The sequence below is a fragment of the Trichosporon asahii genome (assembly GCF_000293215.1).
Source record: "Trichosporon asahii var. asahii CBS 2479 unplaced genomic scaffold scaffold00051, whole genome shotgun sequence".
In the NCBI taxonomy this organism is placed as follows: domain Eukaryota; kingdom Fungi; phylum Basidiomycota; class Tremellomycetes; order Trichosporonales; family Trichosporonaceae; genus Trichosporon; species Trichosporon asahii.
This window is the reverse complement of record NW_014040873.1, coordinates 227,196-247,746: the sequence shown is the minus strand read 5'-3', so window position 1 is coordinate 247,746 and position 20,551 is coordinate 227,196. Positions and strand designations below refer to the sequence as shown.

The window sequence follows — 20,551 nt, the reverse complement described above, 5'->3', positions numbered from 1 at the left end:
ATGCCCTTCAGAGATCATAGATCTGATAACACGGACGATCAGCGGGAGCGCAGTGTCTCACCAGATTGTCACTGTGGCGTTTCTGGAGTGCCCATGGGCCCCGTGCGCTCCTGCTTAAACGCCCGCATTCCAGACTCCCTCGCACTCTGTCGGCTCTCAGACCCTCGATCTCGCCAAGATGTGACAGCTGAGCTCGCTACGAACGGCCAACGCCGACTGCATTAACGAATGAGAGTGCTGCGATGGGAGGGTTGTGTCAGCTGGAGGTCACTGAAGGTTACAACTGGGGTACGGCCCCAGAGAAACGAAGTGACTCACAGACCTCTCCTCCCGCTAGCCACACTCAGCCACACGTTCGCCGCATCATCAGCCTCTGCATTGTTCTTGCGCCATTGGAACAGGCACCCCTCCGGAGCGCAACTTTGGCTGTGCTAACTGCGCCGGATCCAGCCTCGGTCCCGTCACATCGCCCATCGGCACGGAAGCGAGCCTGAGTTAGCGCAAACTTGCGATTACAAGAGATGTCTAGGAGTCTCTGAGAGAGTGATAAGAGCTCGCTACTGGCTGTAGGTTTGATCGCACATCTCCTTCGCCAGACTCAGCTCGCCACTCTCCACGTCTTCAAGGACATCTCAGACGAGAAGGAGAACACGCCCATCTCGGATTTCGGAGTAGTCTAACGATCAGCCATGCGGTGGACGGGGCGTCGCAACGACACGGACGAGGAGCAGTGGGCGGGGACGACCGTCGGTGACCCGCTACCCTGTGACGATACCTCGCCTCCGCCGGTGCAGCGCTCGGCCTTTAGTGCCTTTGTGCACCGTTTCCTTACCCCACGATGGACGGCATCCGAGACTTTGACAGAGAAGACGTGGGGCGAGGAGCTGGAGGATTTGGCGGAGAAGCCCCGCCGGAGCATCGATGACTACAAGGGCGAATTCACGTGGGTCGTCGTCGACAACGACCTGCTTCTCCCTCAACAGCCGAAGAGCAACATTGAGAGCGAGAGGGAGATTGCCGAGATGGCTCCGCCAGCCCGGGCTGCTTCGATCTCTGTAGGCCAGGGTGCCGCCGCAAGTGCATTCTGCATGGGCCAGCGTGTACTGAAGGACAACGTGTTTCCGTTCTTCAAGAGCTTCGCATACATGTCCTTCCCCGACAAAGCGCAGGAGCGCTCCTTCCAGCACGAGGTACGTTTGTGATCTACAATGTGGCTGACGTCCAGCGATGGCAGACGAGCAAGGCCGGTGCCTGCGCCGGTGCCTTCTTCCTTGGCTTGTCGACCGTGCTCTCCATCGCGTTCACGAAGCGGTGGACCACATGGAACTACTACGTGCGCAACTCCTCCATCCACAGCTGACAGTAGTCATACCTCGGCATTGCGGGGACCTTCAACCTGATCCTGCCCATCATGATCGTGTGCAACACCTACGTCCGCGCTCCGTGGGTGTACCAGATTCTTCTGCTCTGTGCAACCTGGTGCTGGCCGTTCATTCTCGCAATCGAGATCCGGCAGTGTGGCGTGAGAGTCTCCAATCTTCTTTGAGGCTGACTTCAGTTCTTCGGCGCAGTTGCCCAATGCGGCGGGCGAAACTTCCTCAACTTCTTTGCCCTGCTTGCGGGCATCCCCACATTCTCTTTGATGACACTCCTGCAGAACCGCGCCCTGCATCTTTTCGGCATCACCGCCTGGGCGGTCGGCATGGCCGGTCTTTTCGTGGGCCAGCCTAAGGCCGACTTGCCAATGTGGCGCAACGTGATTCTAGCCACCGTGTTCCACCACATCCTAGTCTGGGCTGCCTTCTTCCGAGAGCGCGCCGACCGGCAGCTCTTCACCCTCCGCTCCCAGCTGAAGGCGCAGTATCGTGCCGTTCAAGCTGCCCAGGAGATGGAACGCCGCGCCCTCGAGAGCAAACGCCAATTCTTCTCCTACATCTTCCACGAGGTGCGCGTTCCCCTGAACACAGCCCGTTTGGCGCTCGCGAACCTGCACGCCGAGGGCGCGTTCCTGGAACTTCAGGCGGACCAGCGTGACCTCATCCTCGGACTCGACTCGAGCATGCGCCTGATGGAGAAGGTCCTCAACGACGTGCTCTCCTTCAACAAGATGGAGGATGGCCGCCTCGCTTTCTCCCGCGCTCCGTTCTCTCTGCACAGTGCGGTAAACGAGGCAGCACTCCTGCACCGTGCAGCGGCTGAAGCCGCGGGATTGGAATTCCACATCGAGCTCGACGAACGTATCGATGCTCTCGGCGCTATTGTCGGCGACGAACTGCGCGTGCGCCAGGTGTGCTCGAACCTCCTCTCGAACGCTTTCAAGTTCACGCAGCAAGGTGGCGTGCGCCTCGTCACCAAGCTGCTGCACTCCGACTACACGCACCCACGCGCTGCAGCGGGTACGCGCATGCGCTCACAGAGCACGGGCACCCTCACGCCCGCACGTCCGGGAAGCGACGTCTCGATTCGCGTCGAAGTGCATGATACAGGTGCCGGTCTCTCGCTCGCCGACATGCAGGGTAACCGGCTCTTCTCACCTTATGTGCAGACCGAGATCGGGCGCCGACAAGGCGGCAAGGGCTCCGGTCTTGGTCTTGCTCTCGTCACGCAGATTGTCAAGCTCGCGGGAGGACGACTCGGAGTGAACTCCGAGCCTGGGCACGGAAGCACGTTCTGGTTTGAGATGTCGTTCCCGCTCAGCAACGATGCGCCGACGCATGCGCCACAGGAGAGTCTCCCCCTCACCTTCCCCGGAAGCCCGACTACGCCGTGCGGACCGGGCGAGGACCCTCGGTTCCCCATGAGTGTGACTAGCCGCTCCTCTTACGAGCGCCGCGAGAGCCTCTCCGCCGTCGGCGAGGACATTCCGCTCACTGGTTCTGTGCGTTCCGGTCGCTCCGTCCGTTCACTCACACCCCGTGGGCTCGCCGCCCCTCCTCTAGCAAGTGCGAGTATTCGACGTGCGGTGCGGCACGTCCCTCGCCTCTCCTCCAGCATCGGTCTGAACACGCTCGTAGTCGACGATGACGAGCTGACGCGGGACCTGATGATGCGCACAGTGCGCAGGCTCGGACATCAAGTGATTCTGGCCCGGAATGGTATGGAGGCCCTGCGCGTCCTGAAGGCGGCGTATGAGGACGGCAACCCGATCGACATTGTCTTCCTCGATAACCAGATGCCGGCCATGAGCGGCGTCGAGACGGCCAGAGCCATCCGCGCTCTCCAGTGGGACGTGTACATTGTCGGCTGTACTGGTAACGCCCTGCAGGAGGATCAGGACGAGTACAAACAGGCAGGCGCTGATGCTATCGTCACGAAGCCAGTCAGCGTTGCTGCGATCAGGGAGAAGCTCGACCTGGTTCGAAGCCGCGTCTAGCGACGCGAGCATTGTGTATAGCTAGGATCTTGAGATCAGACATTCATTCTTGGACACTCTTTAGGCATTCGTCAATTCAGATAGTCAGTAGTCAGTAGTTAGAAGTTATGCATTCTGTGCGTCAGCTCATCAGACCTTATGCGATTGGCGGACAGTGCAATGAGAAAACTTCGCAGCATCGCATCCTCCGCACGAGTTGGACGATTGGACAGTCCAGCTTGCTTCCGTTGTAGCGAGCGTCGCACCTTTTGGGCCGATGTCGTCACTGGCCGTTTCAGATCGGCGTCTTGTTGCGCCTCTTCGGCTTCCAACGTTCGTCTTCTCACACTCCCCCGCGCCACCCGCACGCTTGCTTCGCCATGGCCGACACCATCATCGAGCTCCCCAAGGCTCACCCGCCGCCGCATGTACTCGAGGTCCTCGGCGCTAGCGGCGAGCTGCCCATATGCGTGACGTGCGCTACGCAGTACCCCGCCCCGCGGAAGGATTGTGAGTCCCCCTCACCCTGGTAAGCCCTCGACCTCCACGTCTCGACAACCGCACCACTTGTGGGCTCGACTAGGCAGCTAGCGCACCTTCATAGTAGCTGACATCAGGCCCAATCTGCGAAGACCCGCGGCAATGGGTCCCCGGCTCCGGACAGATGTGGACGTTCCACGGCGCGCTGATGGCGGAGCGAAAGAACGAGCTGCTCCAGGACCGCGAGGACAAGCGAATCTACCTGATCCAGACAACGCCAGGTTTCGCGATTAACCAGACACGTAAGCTTCGTTCTGGATCTTCGTAGCTGACAGCAGCATTTGTCCTGCAGACTGCAGCTGGTTCTGTGATTTGGGATTGCGCCGCTCTCCTGACGCCTGCGCTGGCCGCATGGCTTCTCAACCTCGAGCGACCGCTGAAGGCGATCGCCATCAGTCACCCGCACGTGAGTCACCTGCCAGGCTTCACACATCTGATCGCTCTATCTTCATTCTCTTGTCCTCAGGTCCTGATGTTTGCTGCTTGTCGAAATCAGCTAACAGCAGTTCTTCTCGACGTCACTCATGTGGTCGCGCGCCCTCAAGGTGCCGCTGTACATCAACGGCACTGACCGGACCTGGTTCCGCCGCGCGAGTGACATTGACGCAGACGACCGAGTCGAATTCTGGGTTGGCACGAAGCAGCTTCTCCCCAACGTGCGACTGTATCAGTGCGCAGGGCACTTCCCGGGCTCGAGTGTTTTGCATTGGGATCGGGACGCGGAGCCGGACGCGGACTCGCAAACAAAGGGCGGCCTGCTCCTGACCGCAGACACGATTATGGTTCAGGCAGACAGGAGGGGTTTCACGTTTATCTGGAGTGCGCCGAACTGGGTGAGCTTGAAAGGCATTGTCTAGCTGACGGCAGATCCCGCTCGAGCCGGAGGCTGTCATTAAGATCCGACAGGTTCTCCGCGAGCACAAGGTGAAGTTCCGGCAGGCGAGCTCGACGTGGCCGCACCGTTTTATCCGCGAAAACGCTGATCAGGTGTTCGAGTCGAGTGTTGACAAGTATCTGGCCAAGATTGGATGGAAGGAGGAAGGGGAGAAGCTCGTGCCGCTGAAGCGGTAGGAGTGTCCACAGGGTGTTCTCGGCGAGCCTGGGAGTCTAGGTTCGGATGTGCACAGTGTCAGCTTAATGTCCCGGTATCCATAATCATTGCAACGGAATTTCTATCGACTATGCATTGGATGCTGCCTTTCTGCGCTGGAGGCGTTCATGGGAGACGGAAGACTCAGGGAGACAACGGCCGCAGGGTAGATCTGATCTGTGCGCCGAAATGAGAACAGAGATGAACGCCGAATTTGCTATCTCTCCATCCACCGACATGGTTCAGCTCCGGTCAGCCGCGCTGAGTGATCACCCCTCCATTATGATGGTATGGCGGCGGAGTGTGGAGGCTACACACGACTTCCTCACCGCCGCCGATGTCGACAGAATAGCGCAAGCCGTCCCGACGTACCTCGACCATGTCCGACTCACAGTCGCCATCGACGACGACCGGATAGTCGGCTTCATTGGGAGTGCCGTCCCCGACGCATCAGCCTCGGCACCTACTACAAATTCCGATCTGCCCACTGACTGCGAGAGGATGGTTTCGATCGAGATGCTCTTCGTAGACCCCTCTGCCTTCGGTAGAGGCATCGGCACCCAGCTGCTCGAGGACGCTGCGAAGGGTAACAGCACCGTGCTCGTGGACGTGAACGAGCAGAATCCTGCTGCACTGGGATTCTACAAGAGCCGGGGGTTTGCGGTCGTCGGCCGCTCGGAACGAGACACGCAGGGCGATCCGTTCCCACTCCTGCACCTCAAAAGGGTACGGGGGGACTTAGATAAAGACTGATAACGCTTATCAGCTGATGGGGCCCTTTGATCGTGCCCCAAGCGTTAGGTTCACACGACCCCCCGGCACCATTGTAGACTTGTAGCCCACATGCATCTAGCTAGCCTTTTTGCTTGTGTTGCTACCGTCGACAGCGACGTGCAAGAGCCTACAGGAGGAGATCGGGTGCACGGCGGACACGTGTTTCGTAGAGGAAGGAAGGACCGCGTGTCCGTTGGTGAGGACAGCACATGACTGTTCGGTCCAGGACAATCAGATGACGCAACCTCGTCCCGGTATGGCCGCACTGACCGAGCTGCTCAGCTGCGAGTTCTGGGCATTCCTTTCCACTTGCACTTCCATCCTCACGAGACAGTTACGAAGCAGCACAACGACAATGACGAGCAGGAAATGTGAGCACAACCCACCTTTTTAGCTGGCAACCAGCCGCCGAAGCTAACGCCCCAGTCCACTTCGTGTCCAAGACGAGCAACTGGCACTGTACACAGGTGACCAGTCCCGCGACGCCGGTGCCCGGGTCGCACATTGTGGGCTCGTTCGATCTCTCCTTCACGGGCGAGATGCAGGGCAAGGCGCACTGTACCCTCGTCATGACGGCGTATGGGAAGCAGCTGGCGAACGGGCACAAGCCGAATGACTTTGGTGAGTCGGAGCGAGCGCTTCCCTCCTTGTCCTTCACATCTCTTCTGTCGATCTGTCGATTCATCCCCTTCTCCCATAACACTCTGGACGCTAGCTTCGGCCGTCCTGATGATCGTGGTCAGAGCAGCTGCATTCATTGTGCTGAGAAAAGGAGTGGGGGGCGCAGCTTTTTTGCCCCGACGACTCTAGCTGACAACCCAGCCGGCCAAGCGTACTTCACTGGCAAGCTCGGGGGTGCCGAGGGGTCGATCGCGATCAACCAGGTCGGCATCTTCGACGGGAAGCGCATGGTGTCGACCTGGACCTTCCTCCCCGAGACGGGGACGGGGCAGCTCGAGGGTCTGACGGGCACGACGGAGCTTGAGGGCTCGGATCCGACACCTGGTGCATTTGAGGGGGCGGTGGAGGCGACATTCGCATAGTCCTCTTCTCATTTCCGCATCTCCGTATCTCCACTATCTCAAGCACAGTTAGCAGGGCAAATGACGTGAGGCCGGTGAGGATGACTGGACCACCGTCATATCCGTCATAAGTTCAGAAGTGAGAATAACAAGAGTGCACATGTACCAAATCGCCATGGGAGATTATTAGCGCAACTCTTATCGGGCGCAGTGACGGAATGGGATCTGGACTGCGGCCGATCAGCAACCTTGGCAGTTTCGTCTTGACACCATGGTGCACAGTCGAGTTGACTAACCCCTTCCCTCGCAGTCAAGCTGTAGACGGGGGAAGACATAAAGTACTGGCAACTATGTTCGCCTCTCCCCTTCGCCCAGTCATTCACTCACCCATTCCTTCCACACTGACTGACATCCTCCTGCACAACCCGTCTTGAGCACAGCCATCACCATGTCCCAGCCCGAACAAGAGTGCAAGTCGTACAGCGCGGCGAACCTCGACCCATCGAAGAAGAAGACTGGTCAGCTCTTCTCTTGTTGCCCAGCTAATGCGCAGTCAAGTTCCAGTTCTACACGCCCAACTGGACCGAGGAGGACACTCTGACCAGCGTGGGGGACAGACTGCACCTGCGCCAAGTCGTCGCCAAGCACGACGCAAAGTGGACCGGCGACATGGAGGGAACCGGTGTGGGCACTTATGTCATGTGAGTGACCTGCCGTTGAGCTGGGCAACGCCACGTAGAAGCTGACAGCAGGACGTACCACGACCCCGACGTGAACCAGAAGACGCCCTGCAACGAGATGGGCGACGCGGACTGGGGTGAGTTCAGCTCAGATACCCACTCATTCTCCTGCCACCGCAGCCACTGTTCTGCTGTCCGAGTTTGTCTTCAGCAGTCCACCGCGCAGCTCCCCGCTCAGCTGGAAATCTGTTGACCTGTAGCTAACACCCAGCCGGACAGCAGCTCTTCACGGGCTCCATCCTCGGCCGCACAGGCACCGTCGCCCTCACCGTCTGGGGCACCTGGACCGGCCGCTTGGTCACCAACGTCTTTGTCCTGACCGATACTGCGACGTAAGTTTGCCGCTCTTATGCCCAGCTGACAGACAGCGGCGAGCTCACCGGTCTTCGCGGCGTTGGACGCTGGGAGTCGAGCCCCACCTCGGAGGAGACGCCGACCGATGGCAGCTTCGACGTGCAGTTTGACGACTGAGAGTAAGGTCGTTGCCTCGCCCGCCGCCACGTCCTTCCGTCCAAAGTCCCTGTGTGTCCCCCCTCGCCTAAGTGTGCAATGAAGTGATGATAGCCATATGTGTGTATCCAAGTCTCAAATCTAGTGCTAGCCTGTATGCATGACAGTTGAAGGTCTACGATTTCGTTACAATTTCTACAGTTGAATAAGAACCTATGCTTTTGCGATAAGACGAAGAGTTGCCGTCAAAGGGGCACGTCTACACCATGGAGAGGGCGCCCTGCAGTCCAGCGACCTCCATGACGCCACCAACAAGGTGCAGGCTGCCCGCGACGAGAGCAGCGGGCGTGCCCTTCGTGTCCCTCACGATCTTGACCGCGTGCTCAATAGACGGCACGACGTGCACCTCCCCCTTATAGTCAGGATTGACCTTGCGCCAAGCCTCAGCGAGCTGGGTCTGCGTTGCGAGCGCGCTGAGGTCGTTGGGATCAATCGCGTGCGCGGTGAGGTCGCCCTTAAACTCGCCGCTCGAGTACGTGACGTTGGTGCAGAAGATGACCTTCTGGAACGTAGCCCCGAGTTCCTCGCGACTGAGGCCTGCCGTCTTGGCCCCCGCGTCGAGCAGAGCGCCCAACAGCGTCTCCCCCGCGCGTCCTCCGGAACAGTTGAACACGAGCACGTTGGGCGTCGGCGGGCGCGGGTCGTTGGGGCCCACGGCCCCGGCCGTGGCTGAAGACCAGGCCCACTCGCCACACGACGTCAGGGACTCGACAGTGTGCGCGCCGTCCAGGAGCCAGGTGACCGCCCCGTCGCCGACGGACTGGCAGCGGCCGGGCCACTTCGTCTCGGCCAGGGGCTTGACGAAGGAGGCGGGGAGGGGCTCATCTGCGTCCGGGACGGGCTTGCCCGCCGACGCGAGGAAGGACTTGGCGAGCCCGACGGCGAGGGAGGCATTGATCCGCTGGTGTGCGCCGGGGAGGCCGAGAGGCGTAGGCGGGATGATGGGGACGACCTCGAACGGCGCGCCAACCTTCTCGGCACACTCCTTGAGGACCTCGCCGCCCTGCTCCTGCGGCACCGAGAGCGCAGGCACGCCGGGCTTGTAGATTCCGCCCTTGTTGCGGGCAATCTCCTCGATCGCGTTGCCCAGCACCGCCGTGTGGTCCAGTCCCAGCGCTGACACGCCCGTCACGATCGGCTTCGGGGCAATGTTCGTGCTGTCGTACGTGCCCCCGATACCGACCTCGAGCACCGTGGCGTCGACGCCGAGAGAGAGGAAGGCGTGGAAGGCGAGCAGCGTCAGAAGACGGAAGTAGATCGGGAACTGGGGAGTGTGCTCCGTCAACGTCTTCGGGTCCGCTTCGAGGCGCTCCCACACCTCGAAGAAGTACTTGGCGAACTCCTCCTCGGAGAGCGGCTCGCCGTTCACGCGGATACGCTCGCGGACGGCGCAGAGGTGCGGAGAGGTGTAGAGGCCTGGTAGTTAGCTGATGCCTGATCGTCTCCAAGCCCAGCAACGTGGAAAAAGTAGACAGAAGAGTGGAGGGGTGGCCGTTCATGACGGTAGGATCAGGGAGCCAGCGGCGGACTTACCAATCTTGCCGCCGAGCTGATCGCGCAGAATGCGCTCGGCGAAAGCACTCGTCGAGCCCTTGCCCTTCGTTCCCGTGATGTGCACAACGTTCAGCTTGTTCAGGTCGTCCGGCTTGTATCCGATACGTCGGAGGTAGTCGAGCATCTCCTTGATGCCCCACTCATTCAGCCTCCCGCCGCTCTTGCGGATCGCCTCGATGCTGCTGTCAGCTAAGGCCCAGGAGCGAAACAGCCTGTATGAGAGATCTGTTGGAGTGCTATCCGACCCTCGACAGGTCAAAGACGGGTATCGGTACTCGGCGGCACTCGACGGCGACCGGGGCGGATGACTCACGTCGCGGCATTCGACTGGCAAGTGTTGAGCAGCCGGATGGCTTCCTGTCTTGTCAGCTGGCCGAAGATCCGCAAAGCTTACCGAGTAAGTGCGTGTGCGTTGCGCCATCCTGACGAGCGAGGGGAGCATGGAAAGTTCAGTCACGAACAGAGGAGCAAAGCAGGAAATACGGCCGAGGGGACTGGTCGACTCGGAAATTCGTAGGTGCTTGGACGGCTTGGGATGAGGTTATCGATCACGCTTCCACCGATGCCCCTGGTGCCTGAATCTAACCATCGAGTGGTGGAGTCGAGGAGAGTGGAGGCCATCACGTGCTGTATGCGGGGCTCAAGACGGAGAAACAAGCGACGACCCTGGGAGAGCTCAAAAGTCGGGAACGCCCGAGTCGGCCTCGCGCGATATGATCAGCCGGTCGTCGATCGGACAGACACCAACGACAACAACGATCATGAGGCTCCTTGTCCCGCGCATGGCGGCCGTGAGGCTCCAGCCGCGGACTGGTTCCCCCGCCTTACGGAGATGGAACTCGACCGCCAGCTCCAAGACGCAGCAGCGCGAGCCCGAGTCGTTCTTCACCCCCGCGCCCGGAGACGACAAGCCGTTCATGGTCACGACCCCGATCTTCTATGTTAACGCGTGTAAGTTGCTAGCGATAGCTGTCATATTGGGCTCTCAAGCTGACGCCAGCCCCGCACATCGGCCACCTGCACAGCATGGTGCTGACGGACACGTTTGCGCGGTTCTCGGCGCTGCGCCATCCCGACCGTCCCGTCCTCTTCAGCACCGGCACGGACGAGCACGGCATGAAGATTCAGCAGGCGGCGGCGAAGGGTGGAATGAGTGAGAAGGAGTTCTGTGACGAGGTGTCGCAGCGGTTCCGAGTGAGTTTCCTGCTCTTCCTCCCCACCTTCTGCTGCTCTACGAGGACGGTGCAGCTGACCCCAGAACCTCGCCGACAAGGCCGAGACGGGCTACACCGACTTTGTGCGTACATCCGAGGAGCGGCACTACGCGGCCGTGGACGCGTTCTGGGCGCGTCTCAAGGCATCCGGCTCCGTGTACAAGGGCACGCATGAGGGGTGGTACTCTGTCAGCGACGAGTGCTTCTACAGCGAGCAGCAGATCGAGAAGGCCGACGACGGCAAGATGATCGCGACCGAGACGGGCAACGAGGTCGTGTGGTCTGAGGAGGAGAACTGGAAGTTCCGTCTGGGCGACTACAAGGACCAGCTGCGCGAGTGGCTGCAGCGTGATGAAGGTGAGTCGGCTAGATGGCGGCTCCTAAGTTGGGTGGGCCGCTTACGCGCAAGACACGCCGTGGTGCCGAACGACAGCTGACGCAGCAGCGGTGCACCCCTGGCCGATGCACGCCAACATTGCCCGGCAAGTCGACGGCATGGGCGAGCTGTCCATCTCGCGTCCGGCCTCTCGTGTGAAGTGGGGCGTGCCCGTCCCCGGCGACCCGAGCCAGACGATCTATGTCTGGGTCGACGCCTTGATCAACTATCTCACCGTCGCCGGTTTCCCGGGCGAGATGCCCGCCTGGCCTGCCGACATGCACGTCGTGGGCAAGGACATCATCCGCTTCCACGCCCTGCACTGGCCCGCGCTCCTCAGCGCGGCCAAGCTGCCCCTTCCTAAGCGAGTCCTCGCCCATGCTCACTGGACGATGGGCAACGCGAAAATGTCCAAATCGAGGGGAAACGTCGTCGACCCCATCGCGGCCATGGACCACTACGGCCCCGACGCGGTGCGGTGGTACCTCATGCGTTCGGGTGGAAGTCTGGAGGGGGACAGCGACTACAGCGCCGGCGAGCTATCAAAGGCGCATGCAAAGCTGGGCGCGCAGCTCGGAAACCTGGTCCAGCGCATTCTGGCCCCCAAGCTTCTCGCCGGCGTCGGAGAGTCCTTTGAGCGCGACGCGGACATGGACGCGACGCTCTCGGTGCTGCCGGAGGCGATCGAGCGGCGGTTCGAGGGATACGAGCTCACGGCCGCTGTCGGCGCGCTCGAGGCCGCGCTGGCGGATGCGAACCGCTTCTTCTCCGACAACGAGCCGTGGGCCAAGACCAACACGACGCGTGAGATGGCGTACGCGTACGCCACCCTCCGCAACGTGGGTATTCTCTCCCGCCCCATCATTCCGGGCAAGAGCGAGGAGCTCCTAGACCGTCTCGGCGTGCCCGCCGACGAGCGCGGGTGGAAGGACGCACAGTGGAACGGAGAGCTTGATGTCGTCGAGATGAAGCGCAGGCTCGAGGAGGCAGGCAAGAAGTTCAAGGGCACGACTCTCTTCCCCCGTATCGACGATAAGGTCAAGGTTGACCGCGCCGCGGAGAAGGAGAAGGAGAGGCAGCTGAAGGAGTTCCAGCGCGCGCAGGCGAAGCGCGAGAAGGAGAAGAAGAAAGCGGAGCGGAGGGCGAGGGAGGCTAAGAAGCAGGAGTAAACGTTAGAATAGGACAATCATCATCATCTATGCATTGCATCACATCTCTGCCACAGGCTCATGGACGGCTCTGACTGACCTCTCTGACCTCGCAGACCTGACTGATGTCACTGTAGCCTCTGCTGCACTGTCTATCTCATGTGCACAGGCTTGCTCCACGGTCGTCGCGTCACTTCGTTACCACGCTCGCCGCGCTCGCTGTCACTAGTGTAAGTGCGCCAGGCGCACATGCATCTACTGCGTCCACATGCTGTATGATCCGTCGTACCACCGTCTAGTGCGTCTAATCCTCCTCGTCCGAGTCGTCGTCGCCCGCAACGTCCATGTTGGCCTGCTCGAACTCCTCCATGAGGGCCTTGAGCTCGGCATCCTCGGTCTCGCTGACAACCTTGGGGGCCATCTTGACGAGCATGTCACCCTTCTCCTCGGTGATGGTCTGGTTGATGGCCTCGACGGCCTTCTCCATCGTCTCGATCGCGGCGCTCTTGTCCGTTGATGTCGTGCTCATGACGTAGAGAGGCGGGGCGACGAGGCGGACCTTGATGGGAACGGCCTCGGTCGATAGAGCCTCACCGGCCTTGAGGGCCTTGCGGATAGCCTCGATACCGTTGTACGCGAAGCATCGGACCTCAATGTCGGCACGGACCTTGACCGGCTTGGGCGTCAGGCGGCGCGCGATCGTGTGCTTGAGCTCGGCAAGGGTGTCGGGCTCAATCTCGAGAGGACCAAAGACAACCTCGGGCTCCTGAATCGACAGCTTGAATGCTTCGTAGGCATGTCCGTATTTGCGCTGCAGGGGCCAGGCAATCTGCTCGTACAGGCTCTCGGTGGGGACGTTGCGACGCTTCGCAACCTGCGTGAGGATCGAGTCGACCGCACGTCCCTTCTCGTACTGCTCCTCGCACTTGACGACCTCCTCAGCAGACACCCTACGCTTCGACAGGTCGATGTATCCCTTGTCGGGGTCCACACGCATAACAACCACAACCTCGTTACGTCCGACACGGATTAACTTCTGAACCGAACGGATACGTCGTCGAGAGAGCTCGGAAAGCAGGATCATTCCCTCAATACCGTCGTACTCGAGCTGTATCGCATTAGCTGTATGCGCTTCGAACAAAAGGGACCGCCGCGCGCGGTCCGCTCGGGTCATCTCACCAGCTTGACGTAGGCACCCATGTCCTCAATGGACTGGACCTGGACCATGACCAGCTGGTCAACCTGTTGTTAGCTGCTTTCTCTGTGCTTGCTAGCACAAACCTCGGGGTACTTGTTCTCGTAGAAGCGAACCATGGTGGCGGAGGATGTGTGGAGGGGAGGAAGGGGTCGATGAGATGAAGGTGACGCAGCGAACGAGAGACAGACTCTTGCTTGCTGAGTGTTTCGGGTGGATCTAGTCGCGACTGGCGGGGATGGGCGAGTCGGATATCAGGCCGTAGGACGTCTTCCTGCCTGTTTTAGATGTGGGTAAGGAGAACCTGGTTGGGGAGGTGTGTCGTTGTCGATGTCGCTGTCGCCGTCGAACAAAAGCCTAGCGCCCCTCGCCGGCGTCGCTGCTGCTCGAGTCCAAAAGTCCAGCCTGCACGTGGCAATGCCCGAACGCCGTGGTTGGCACGTTGTGTGGCACAAGGACAAGGTCACGTGACAGCTGACAAGGTTGCTTCATGCAAGAGAGCTTCTCGATCATGCTGCCTCTTACGCATCGCGATATGGTCAATGCATGTAAGGAAAAGGTTGCAGATGCTATCGAGTGGCAGATGATGTTGTGCTCAGCATCGCAGTTGAATGTGGAAAGGAGACGCTGTCTGGTTGCACTTGTGACTGACTTCCAGCACCAAACAATACCAAGCCGTATCCTCAGCCTACTGCTTGTTCCTGCTGGCCATGTACGCCCGCAGTACTCACCTTAGCCGAGGGTTTGTGGTGCAGAGTTGATGTTGGCTTCCTCATGGCCGAGTCCGCTAGTGCAGTGGCTGGTCGCAGCTGGTCACGGTTTCTGCGGTTCCCTAATGGCGAAGGGCCCTCAGCAAGCTGTCGGATCATCAGTCCTGGCTCCGATGCTGAAGAGTTCACCAGTCGCAGGGGGTCTGCGAACTGCTCTCGAAGCTGCGCAGGCATTTGCGGGCTCGGTCATGCACTCTTCAGGCTTGTCTTTGTCTCTAGTAGCTACATTACATGTTGAAATGTTGCACTACTTGTAAGCGCAGTCTAAGTGCGGGACTTGTGGCGGGATCGCTGACATGATGGTGGACAGCCGCCTTATTCCGTCGCTCGTTCTCTGCTCTCCGTTCCATGACTCTCATTGTGCATCACCAGTTCTACAGGCCATCAGTTGCTGTCCATTGTCGTCTGACCCAACCACAGGGATTCTGCTGCACTGGTAAGGGCGGGACACAATGGGAGGAACACGGAGTCTGAAAGCGCAGTGGGTTTGTTTGGTTCCAGCTCCAGTGGCGGGATCGGCGTTTGCCACTACCATATCTTCGCAGTTCTTCAGCGGAGCCCTCCCCGGCGCTACCCCCAACTACCGTGTTCCCGGTGACAGCTAAGCAATTCAGTAATGAGCTAGCTTCTTTGTTCAGCGACTGCGATGTAACGGGTGCACGCGACCGCGTTCTCACATCGAGGGCAGCCGAGGGTGTGCTGTGTGTGGGTGCAAGGTGATGAGCAAAGCTGTGGATAAGGTCACACTGCGCGCGAGCTCGCCCCCTTCCATCTATACCCACATCAGAGCACCACGTCACCTGTTCATTCTCTTCTTCCATCCCGTCGCCTGTAGCTCTTTCGTTCACCACCTGTCCGTCCTTCCGCCGTCAGTGATCCTTCACCTATCTCAGTTGTCGGAGGCACGATGCGCACCCGGTCGCTCGATGACCTCCCCTTCTGCCTTGGTGGACGTCATCCTAACACCTCCGGCCCTCACCACTTTCCTGGCAACTCCTTGCCCTCGGCTTCTGTAGCCCTCACGAGTCCGCCCCACGGTACTGGCCCTGCTATGATCTCGAGCTCGATCGTGCAGGCATCGATCGTCGCCTCAGCTGACCTCGACACTCTCCACCAGTTGGCCGTCACCCACAAGGGTTTTGCCGCCGCTGTCAGGATCCACCTCATCCGTAAGGTTGGCCACCTTCTCCTTCGCCCGACTGAGCGTGAGGACATTCGCCAGGACATCGTCGTCCTGTCAACGACCGGATCATATACTCTCACCACGGCTGGATGGTGGACCGATCCGCACCCCGGCAAACGCTTCACGGGCATCCGTACCGTGACACTTCCCGTGCGTCGTGCTGTGGCTGCCCTTCGCTGGGTTTGCGGCTGCCCCGAAGAGGCTGCGGAGCCTGCGGAAGTGGAGGAGGACGACAACGTCCACGAGTCGCAGCCGGTATCAGAGGCTGGTAGCGATACCGATGGCGATGAGCCCGAGGACGCTAAGAGCACTCCGTGGGACTTTACTCCATCCCCCAGCCTCGCACCGACACCTCAGGAGGAGGACTCCGCGCATCGCGCTCACCCGACAGAGGCTAAGGGCCAGTACGTTGAACCATCTGACCCTTCCGCCCCGCTTCCCCTCGGAGGAGGAGGCTGCCGACGGAGAGGAGCCAGATGACGTCGAGGACGATACAGAACAAATCGAAGTCGACCCAAGACAAGAGGTGTGGGAGTTGACCACTGCGGCGAACTACGTCTTCCCCACTGACGTCGAGTGCACGCTCGAGACGGTCGTGCTCGACTGCTTGAAGGTCGACGCCAGTGGCGGTGGCGCAACCGAAATCGCAGGCATCCTCCCCTCGAGCGTGAAGACTGTTATTCTGCGCACCAGGCCGAGGCTCGAGCGCCGCGATGAGCGTGAGGAGCTCCTCGCCGAGCTCCGCGAGGTTCCCTTCCCACTCCCTGCTTCGACCTCTTCTGCTGTCGACATCGACAGCCGTACCACCGACGGCAAGCAGCACTGGGCCCTCGAGCACGAGAAGCACATGGCCTTCCATGTACCCGCCATCGCAGGCGACTTCACCACTCTCATCCTCAGCCTCGAGGGGATGCACCCCGACGCCCTCCTCGACACATCGCTCGTCACCGCCCCGCTGGAGAGGATCGTGGTCGTGTGCGGACTCGAGGGATGTCCTAAGGGCTTGGACCCTAGCTGGCGCTCGTTCACGGGCTGGGCGAAGCGGCCGGCGCAAAAGTGGGGCGTCTTCCAGGCCCTCATGGAGAGGTTTGCTGGTCAGGACGTGCGTATCGATGTGGTGGACGCTGGGAGGGTCGATGGCGACACGGAGGATGAGGAGTCAAGCGCGGCGACGACACCGGAGCCTGAGCCGGACCAGTCCACGACCGCCCCCGCGGTCGGCGGCGTGCAGGATCAACTGGATCAACAGCACGACGCCCAAGCGCAGAACACCTCCATCGGGACCGAAACTCCTCCCCAGATTGGAAACGCCGACAACGCCACTCCTCCTCCTGCCCCAATCCCCCGTCGCACCCTCATCGGTTGTGCCTACGAGGACATGCCCCGTCGCGAAGTAAGGGACGTCAACTACTTCAGCCTCGTCGAGGAGGACGAGGATGACAGTCGCCACATGAAGATCGTTGCCGATATCCGCTACCTCGACTCGCGCCGAGACGTCGGGCGCGGCAAGCCCATCTCCTCCGCTGAATGGAAGCTGTGGACGGAGCTGTACGCCACGGACTAGCCATATCCCATCACATGCTCCTGCCCATCTGTCACTCATCCGCGATGACCTTATCCTTGCCCCTCGCTCACGGACGATCTCCTATTACCCTGCATAAGTAACAGTGTCTCCGCATCAGTATGCATCTGCGCGTTAGTTCCTTATCTCGTAACCGTGCATAACATTACAACCTCCGCGGACGTACGGTATTATACAACAAGTGTAGAAGTCTATTAGATGGCGTGGTAGAACGAGACGCGGTTAGCTTCCTCCCCATCCTCCTCGACGTCGTCGTCCCTAGCCGAAGCCTTGGGATAGCTCGTCCAAATCTCCGTCGGCGACTCACCCCCATAAGCGTCAAACAGCGGACAGGTTGGGGGGAGGTCGACGTCGAGCTTGGGCGTGCTGGGACTGTCCTCCCCAGGGTGCGCCGAGAAGTCAACCGGTGTAGAGGCAAGACTCATGCGGATGTTGGACACAACGTTGGTGTTGATCGTGATCTTCTTCAGCGCATTGGTCGCGTTCACAGGGAGACCGGGCATGGGCGAGATGGGCGAGACGGGCGGCAGGCGCGGGGCAGCGGACAGGGGGGCTGAGAGCTGGAAGCCTGGCGAGGTGGGAGACAGGAGCTGCTCGTCTGCGTCCTCGCGCGGCTTGGGGACCGGAGGGAGCGGACGGCGTACGGTCACCTTGCGCGCTGGAGGAGTCGGGAGCGCAGATGCTGGGGGCTTTTGGCCGGGGATGGGAGGCAGGCTGCGCGGCTTGCGTTCCGGCTTCGATTGGGGAGGGGAGGGGAAAGCGGTCACGATAGGAGGGAGGGCGCGAGGCTGAGGCTGAGGGAGAGGCTTGCGGGGACTGGTCGGAAGCTGAGTGGGCTCCTCAGCCTTCGGAGCGGGGGCGGGCACTTCAGCCTTAGCCGGGGCAGCAGCAGTCTCTCTCGGCTCAGTCACAGCAGGCTTGGACGTCGAGCTGCTCTCTAGCTCCGGCGCCTGAGTCTTTGCGGCGGTGGCAGCAGCCACAGCGTGTCCTTTCGCTGCACTGCGCAGCGAGCTGGAGCTCCCCTTCGCCTTGACCGGAATAGGCGGTAGACCACAAGTGGGAGGTGGCTTGGGCGGCAGGGAGCGAATCGACTCTGTCGATGACGACCTGGACAGCATCCCCGTCGAGTTGCCCCCGATCTTGGGCGACGTGATGGCTGGCGTTTTCACGCTGTCCGACGGAGCGCGGTACGCACTAGGCGCCGGTGCCGGTCCGGCCACGGGTGCCGTGATGACAGCCGGTGACTCGGGCTTGGCTGGGCTGGCCGTATCCGCCTTCTTTGGCGGGGGCAGGAGCATGGGGAAGGGCGAGGTGACGCTTCGTGTCGGCTTCGGTTTAGTCACGACTGGCAGCGGCGCCGTGCCGTCCGCAATGCCCGGTGGCGTGCATATCGGCGGGCAGGCCTGGTCACCCGTCGTGTCAGGCGAGAGGGCGGGCGGGGACGCGTTACCGAACGCCGGGATGTCGAACTCGGGCAGGTCGAACTCCATGTAGTCTTCCGCCTCGGGCGTTCCAGGGACGGCCATGAGGGACTTGCGGTTCTGGATGTCGGCGAGAATGGGGCGGTTGCTCACTGGCGCCCTGCCGACGCGGATGTCGGCCTTGAACGCGTGCTCAATCGTGGCTGAGATCGGGCTCAGGCGGAAGGACGAGTTGTTCATCGAGCCCAGCATCTGCGAGCTTGCGCGGAATGTGTCGCTCGTCTTTGCTGTGGACGATGTCGCGCCAGTCATTTGCGTCGTTAGCGTTGCGCTCGACGAGTCGTCCTCCGCCTTGTCGCTGCGCACGCTTCGCGCGGGCTCCGACTCGGGCGGCGGCGGAGGCAGGCTCTTCTCCACCTGGAGCTTTGGCGGCTGAGGCTGCTGAGGCTGCTCCTTCTTGAATATGGTCACTGTCGGCTCGGGTTGGCGTCTCTCGTTCGGGTTGGGGAAGTGTGTGATGACAGAAAGCTTCGGCCTAACGGTCGGTGTGAGTGCGCTCAGCCTGCTGAGGGAGGCAGAGCGAAGGACGGGTTTCTGGAGACTGAACGGCCGCGAGTCGTAGTCCGAGTCTACGTAGGGGCTCCTGAGGAGCTCCTCCTCGTGCCCGCCATCGCTGGCCGCCATGCGGATGTACTCTAACCCATCGTTCGGGACGAGTTCTGGTGTGATGGGCCGCAGCCGGAGTCCGTCACATTGCAGATACAATGACGACTCCGCGGTGGTTCCAGACTCAATTGACGGCGTTGTCGAGCCGGCGGAAAGGGCCGTGTAGTATGAATGGATGCTACCGCCCTGGCTCGGGGTGGGAGTGTCGGCCCTGCTCGTACGGCTGAGCCGGCTCTCGGAGCGCAGGATCTCCTCATAGTTCTGCGGACCGTCGCTCATCGTCCGCCGCAGCGCGACAGAGATGCGCTGCTCATCGTCGTGCACGTCCGAACCGCTGTGGCTGTGTCCGCCGCGACTGGAGGACGTCCCCGTCGTCGTTGTCGTTGCAGTAGACGTAAATGTAGCCGTCGGGTCGATCGTCTTCTCGCCGCTGTCAAAACTCGCTGTGTCTCATTAGCTTCCCGCCCGGAGTACGCAGCGCGGCCTCGATCACTATCGCCTTTCGCATCGCCTCAACTCACACTCAAACATCCCGCGGGCGTCGAAGATCTCGTCTTCTGAGACGTCCATCTCGTCCTTGTCCCCGTGCCAGCGCCGCGACCGGCCCGATCGGGTGGAACGAACGAAGCTCTTCATGGACGTGACGGCTGAGCGGCGCTCTTTTCGGCTGTTGCTGCGGGAAGCGGATGTCGCGGATGTGTCGGTCGAGACAACTTGCTTGCGCCTCAGCAGCGTCGGTCGTCGGCGCGTCTGAGCCTTGTCCTGCTCGCCGAAAGCTGTGATAGACTTGGATGAAGGAGGGTGCACAAGAGCTGCCTGGGATGGCATGTCGTGAACGCACCACATCCTGGTGCGATGCCTTTGAGGCCGTTGATGCCGAGCGGGTCGAGCGGTTCACGGGTCGAAGGTCGAACCTGCCTGTTCACCTGTTCGTCGAGGGCTTCGTGAATGGGCCTAACCAGGGAGTCCCTTTGGTGTCCAACTGATGATTTAAGAGAAAGAATGGTCAATCGTCAAGGCGCCAGGTGTCGCAAAACATCACTTTCGCTGCTCCTTGCTATCAACCTGAACTGCAAATGCTCACAGAGGCAAGTACGACATGCACGACATGCAGCATAGTTTCCTTGTTCTAGGGTTCGACACAACCCTTGGCTAGTTACCCATACTTTGGAATGACAAGGGGATGAAGTCTGTGGCCTGGGTAAGGTCAGACCTGACGCTAGCTGTACTGGTGGGACAGGTGGGACAGGAGAAGTACGGGCAGCCGAGACAGGCCCAGACTGCCCGGCCAAGAGCAGTGACTCGCACCGTTAGCATGCAGGTAGGTCGTTGCAGGGAGATTGGAGGTACAGACCGGCCTGCGACTCTGCGGGTCTGGGTGCTGTGGGTGCCTGTGGATGCTCTAGAACCGCGG

General features: G+C 60.7%; 8 protein-coding genes across 8 annotated transcripts; 5 read left to right on the top strand and 3 right to left on the bottom strand.

Moving 5' to 3' along the window:
- Positions 1–689: 689 nt before the first annotated feature.
- Positions 690–3,373, top strand: A1Q1_02491 (two-component sensor molecule; the record flags this gene model as incomplete). Its single annotated transcript, XM_014323753.1, has 2 exons — positions 690–1,190; positions 1,658–3,373. 2 exons carry the CDS (start codon positions 690–692, stop codon positions 3,371–3,373), a joined length of 2,217 nt encoding a protein of 738 aa, XP_014179228.1.
- A 359-nt stretch (positions 3,374–3,732) lies between these two features.
- A1Q1_02490 (uncharacterized protein) lies at positions 3,733–4,963 on the top strand (the record flags this gene model as incomplete). Its single annotated transcript, XM_014323752.1, has 5 exons — positions 3,733–3,862; positions 3,985–4,134; positions 4,185–4,298; positions 4,502–4,725; positions 4,799–4,963. The coding sequence occupies 5 exons, from the start codon at positions 3,733–3,735 to the stop codon at positions 4,961–4,963; spliced, it is 783 nt and encodes a 260-aa protein (XP_014179227.1).
- Positions 4,964–5,219: 256 nt separating this feature from the next.
- On the top strand, positions 5,220–6,799 carry A1Q1_02489 (acetyltransferase; the record flags this gene model as incomplete). Its single annotated transcript, XM_014323751.1, has 4 exons — positions 5,220–5,708; positions 5,983–6,127; positions 6,183–6,377; positions 6,579–6,799. 4 exons carry the CDS (start codon positions 5,220–5,222, stop codon positions 6,797–6,799), a joined length of 1,050 nt encoding a protein of 349 aa, XP_014179226.1.
- A 498-nt stretch (positions 6,800–7,297) lies between these two features.
- Positions 7,298–10,003, bottom strand: A1Q1_02488 (tetrahydrofolylpolyglutamate synthase; the record flags this gene model as incomplete). Its single annotated transcript, XM_014323750.1, has 4 exons — positions 7,298–7,590; positions 7,713–8,056; positions 8,232–9,444; positions 9,562–10,003. 4 exons carry the CDS (start codon positions 10,001–10,003, stop codon positions 7,298–7,300), a joined length of 2,292 nt encoding a protein of 763 aa, XP_014179225.1.
- A 340-nt stretch (positions 10,004–10,343) lies between these two features.
- A1Q1_02487 (methionine-tRNA ligase) lies at positions 10,344–12,442 on the top strand (the record flags this gene model as incomplete). The annotated part of the gene is made up of 5 exons (XM_014323749.1): positions 10,344–10,533; positions 10,583–10,776; positions 10,841–11,153; positions 11,242–12,209; positions 12,437–12,442. The coding sequence occupies 5 exons, from the start codon at positions 10,344–10,346 to the stop codon at positions 12,440–12,442; spliced, it is 1,671 nt and encodes a 556-aa protein (XP_014179224.1).
- A 182-nt stretch (positions 12,443–12,624) lies between these two features.
- Positions 12,625–13,634, bottom strand: A1Q1_02486 (eukaryotic translation initiation factor 2 subunit alpha; the record flags this gene model as incomplete). Its single annotated transcript, XM_014323748.1, has 3 exons — positions 12,625–13,428; positions 13,500–13,553; positions 13,602–13,634. The coding sequence occupies 3 exons, from the start codon at positions 13,632–13,634 to the stop codon at positions 12,625–12,627; spliced, it is 891 nt and encodes a 296-aa protein (XP_014179223.1).
- A 1,558-nt stretch (positions 13,635–15,192) lies between these two features.
- On the top strand, positions 15,193–17,032 carry A1Q1_02485 (uncharacterized protein; the record flags this gene model as incomplete). The annotated part of the gene is made up of 2 exons (XM_014323747.1): positions 15,193–15,782; positions 15,826–17,032. 2 exons carry the CDS (start codon positions 15,193–15,195, stop codon positions 17,030–17,032), a joined length of 1,797 nt encoding a protein of 598 aa, XP_014179222.1.
- A 212-nt stretch (positions 17,033–17,244) lies between these two features.
- A1Q1_02484 (uncharacterized protein) lies at positions 17,245–19,983 on the bottom strand (the record flags this gene model as incomplete). Its single annotated transcript, XM_014323746.1, has 2 exons — positions 17,245–19,580; positions 19,659–19,983. 2 exons carry the CDS (start codon positions 19,981–19,983, stop codon positions 17,245–17,247), a joined length of 2,661 nt encoding a protein of 886 aa, XP_014179221.1.
- Positions 19,984–20,551: the final 568 nt, after the last annotated feature.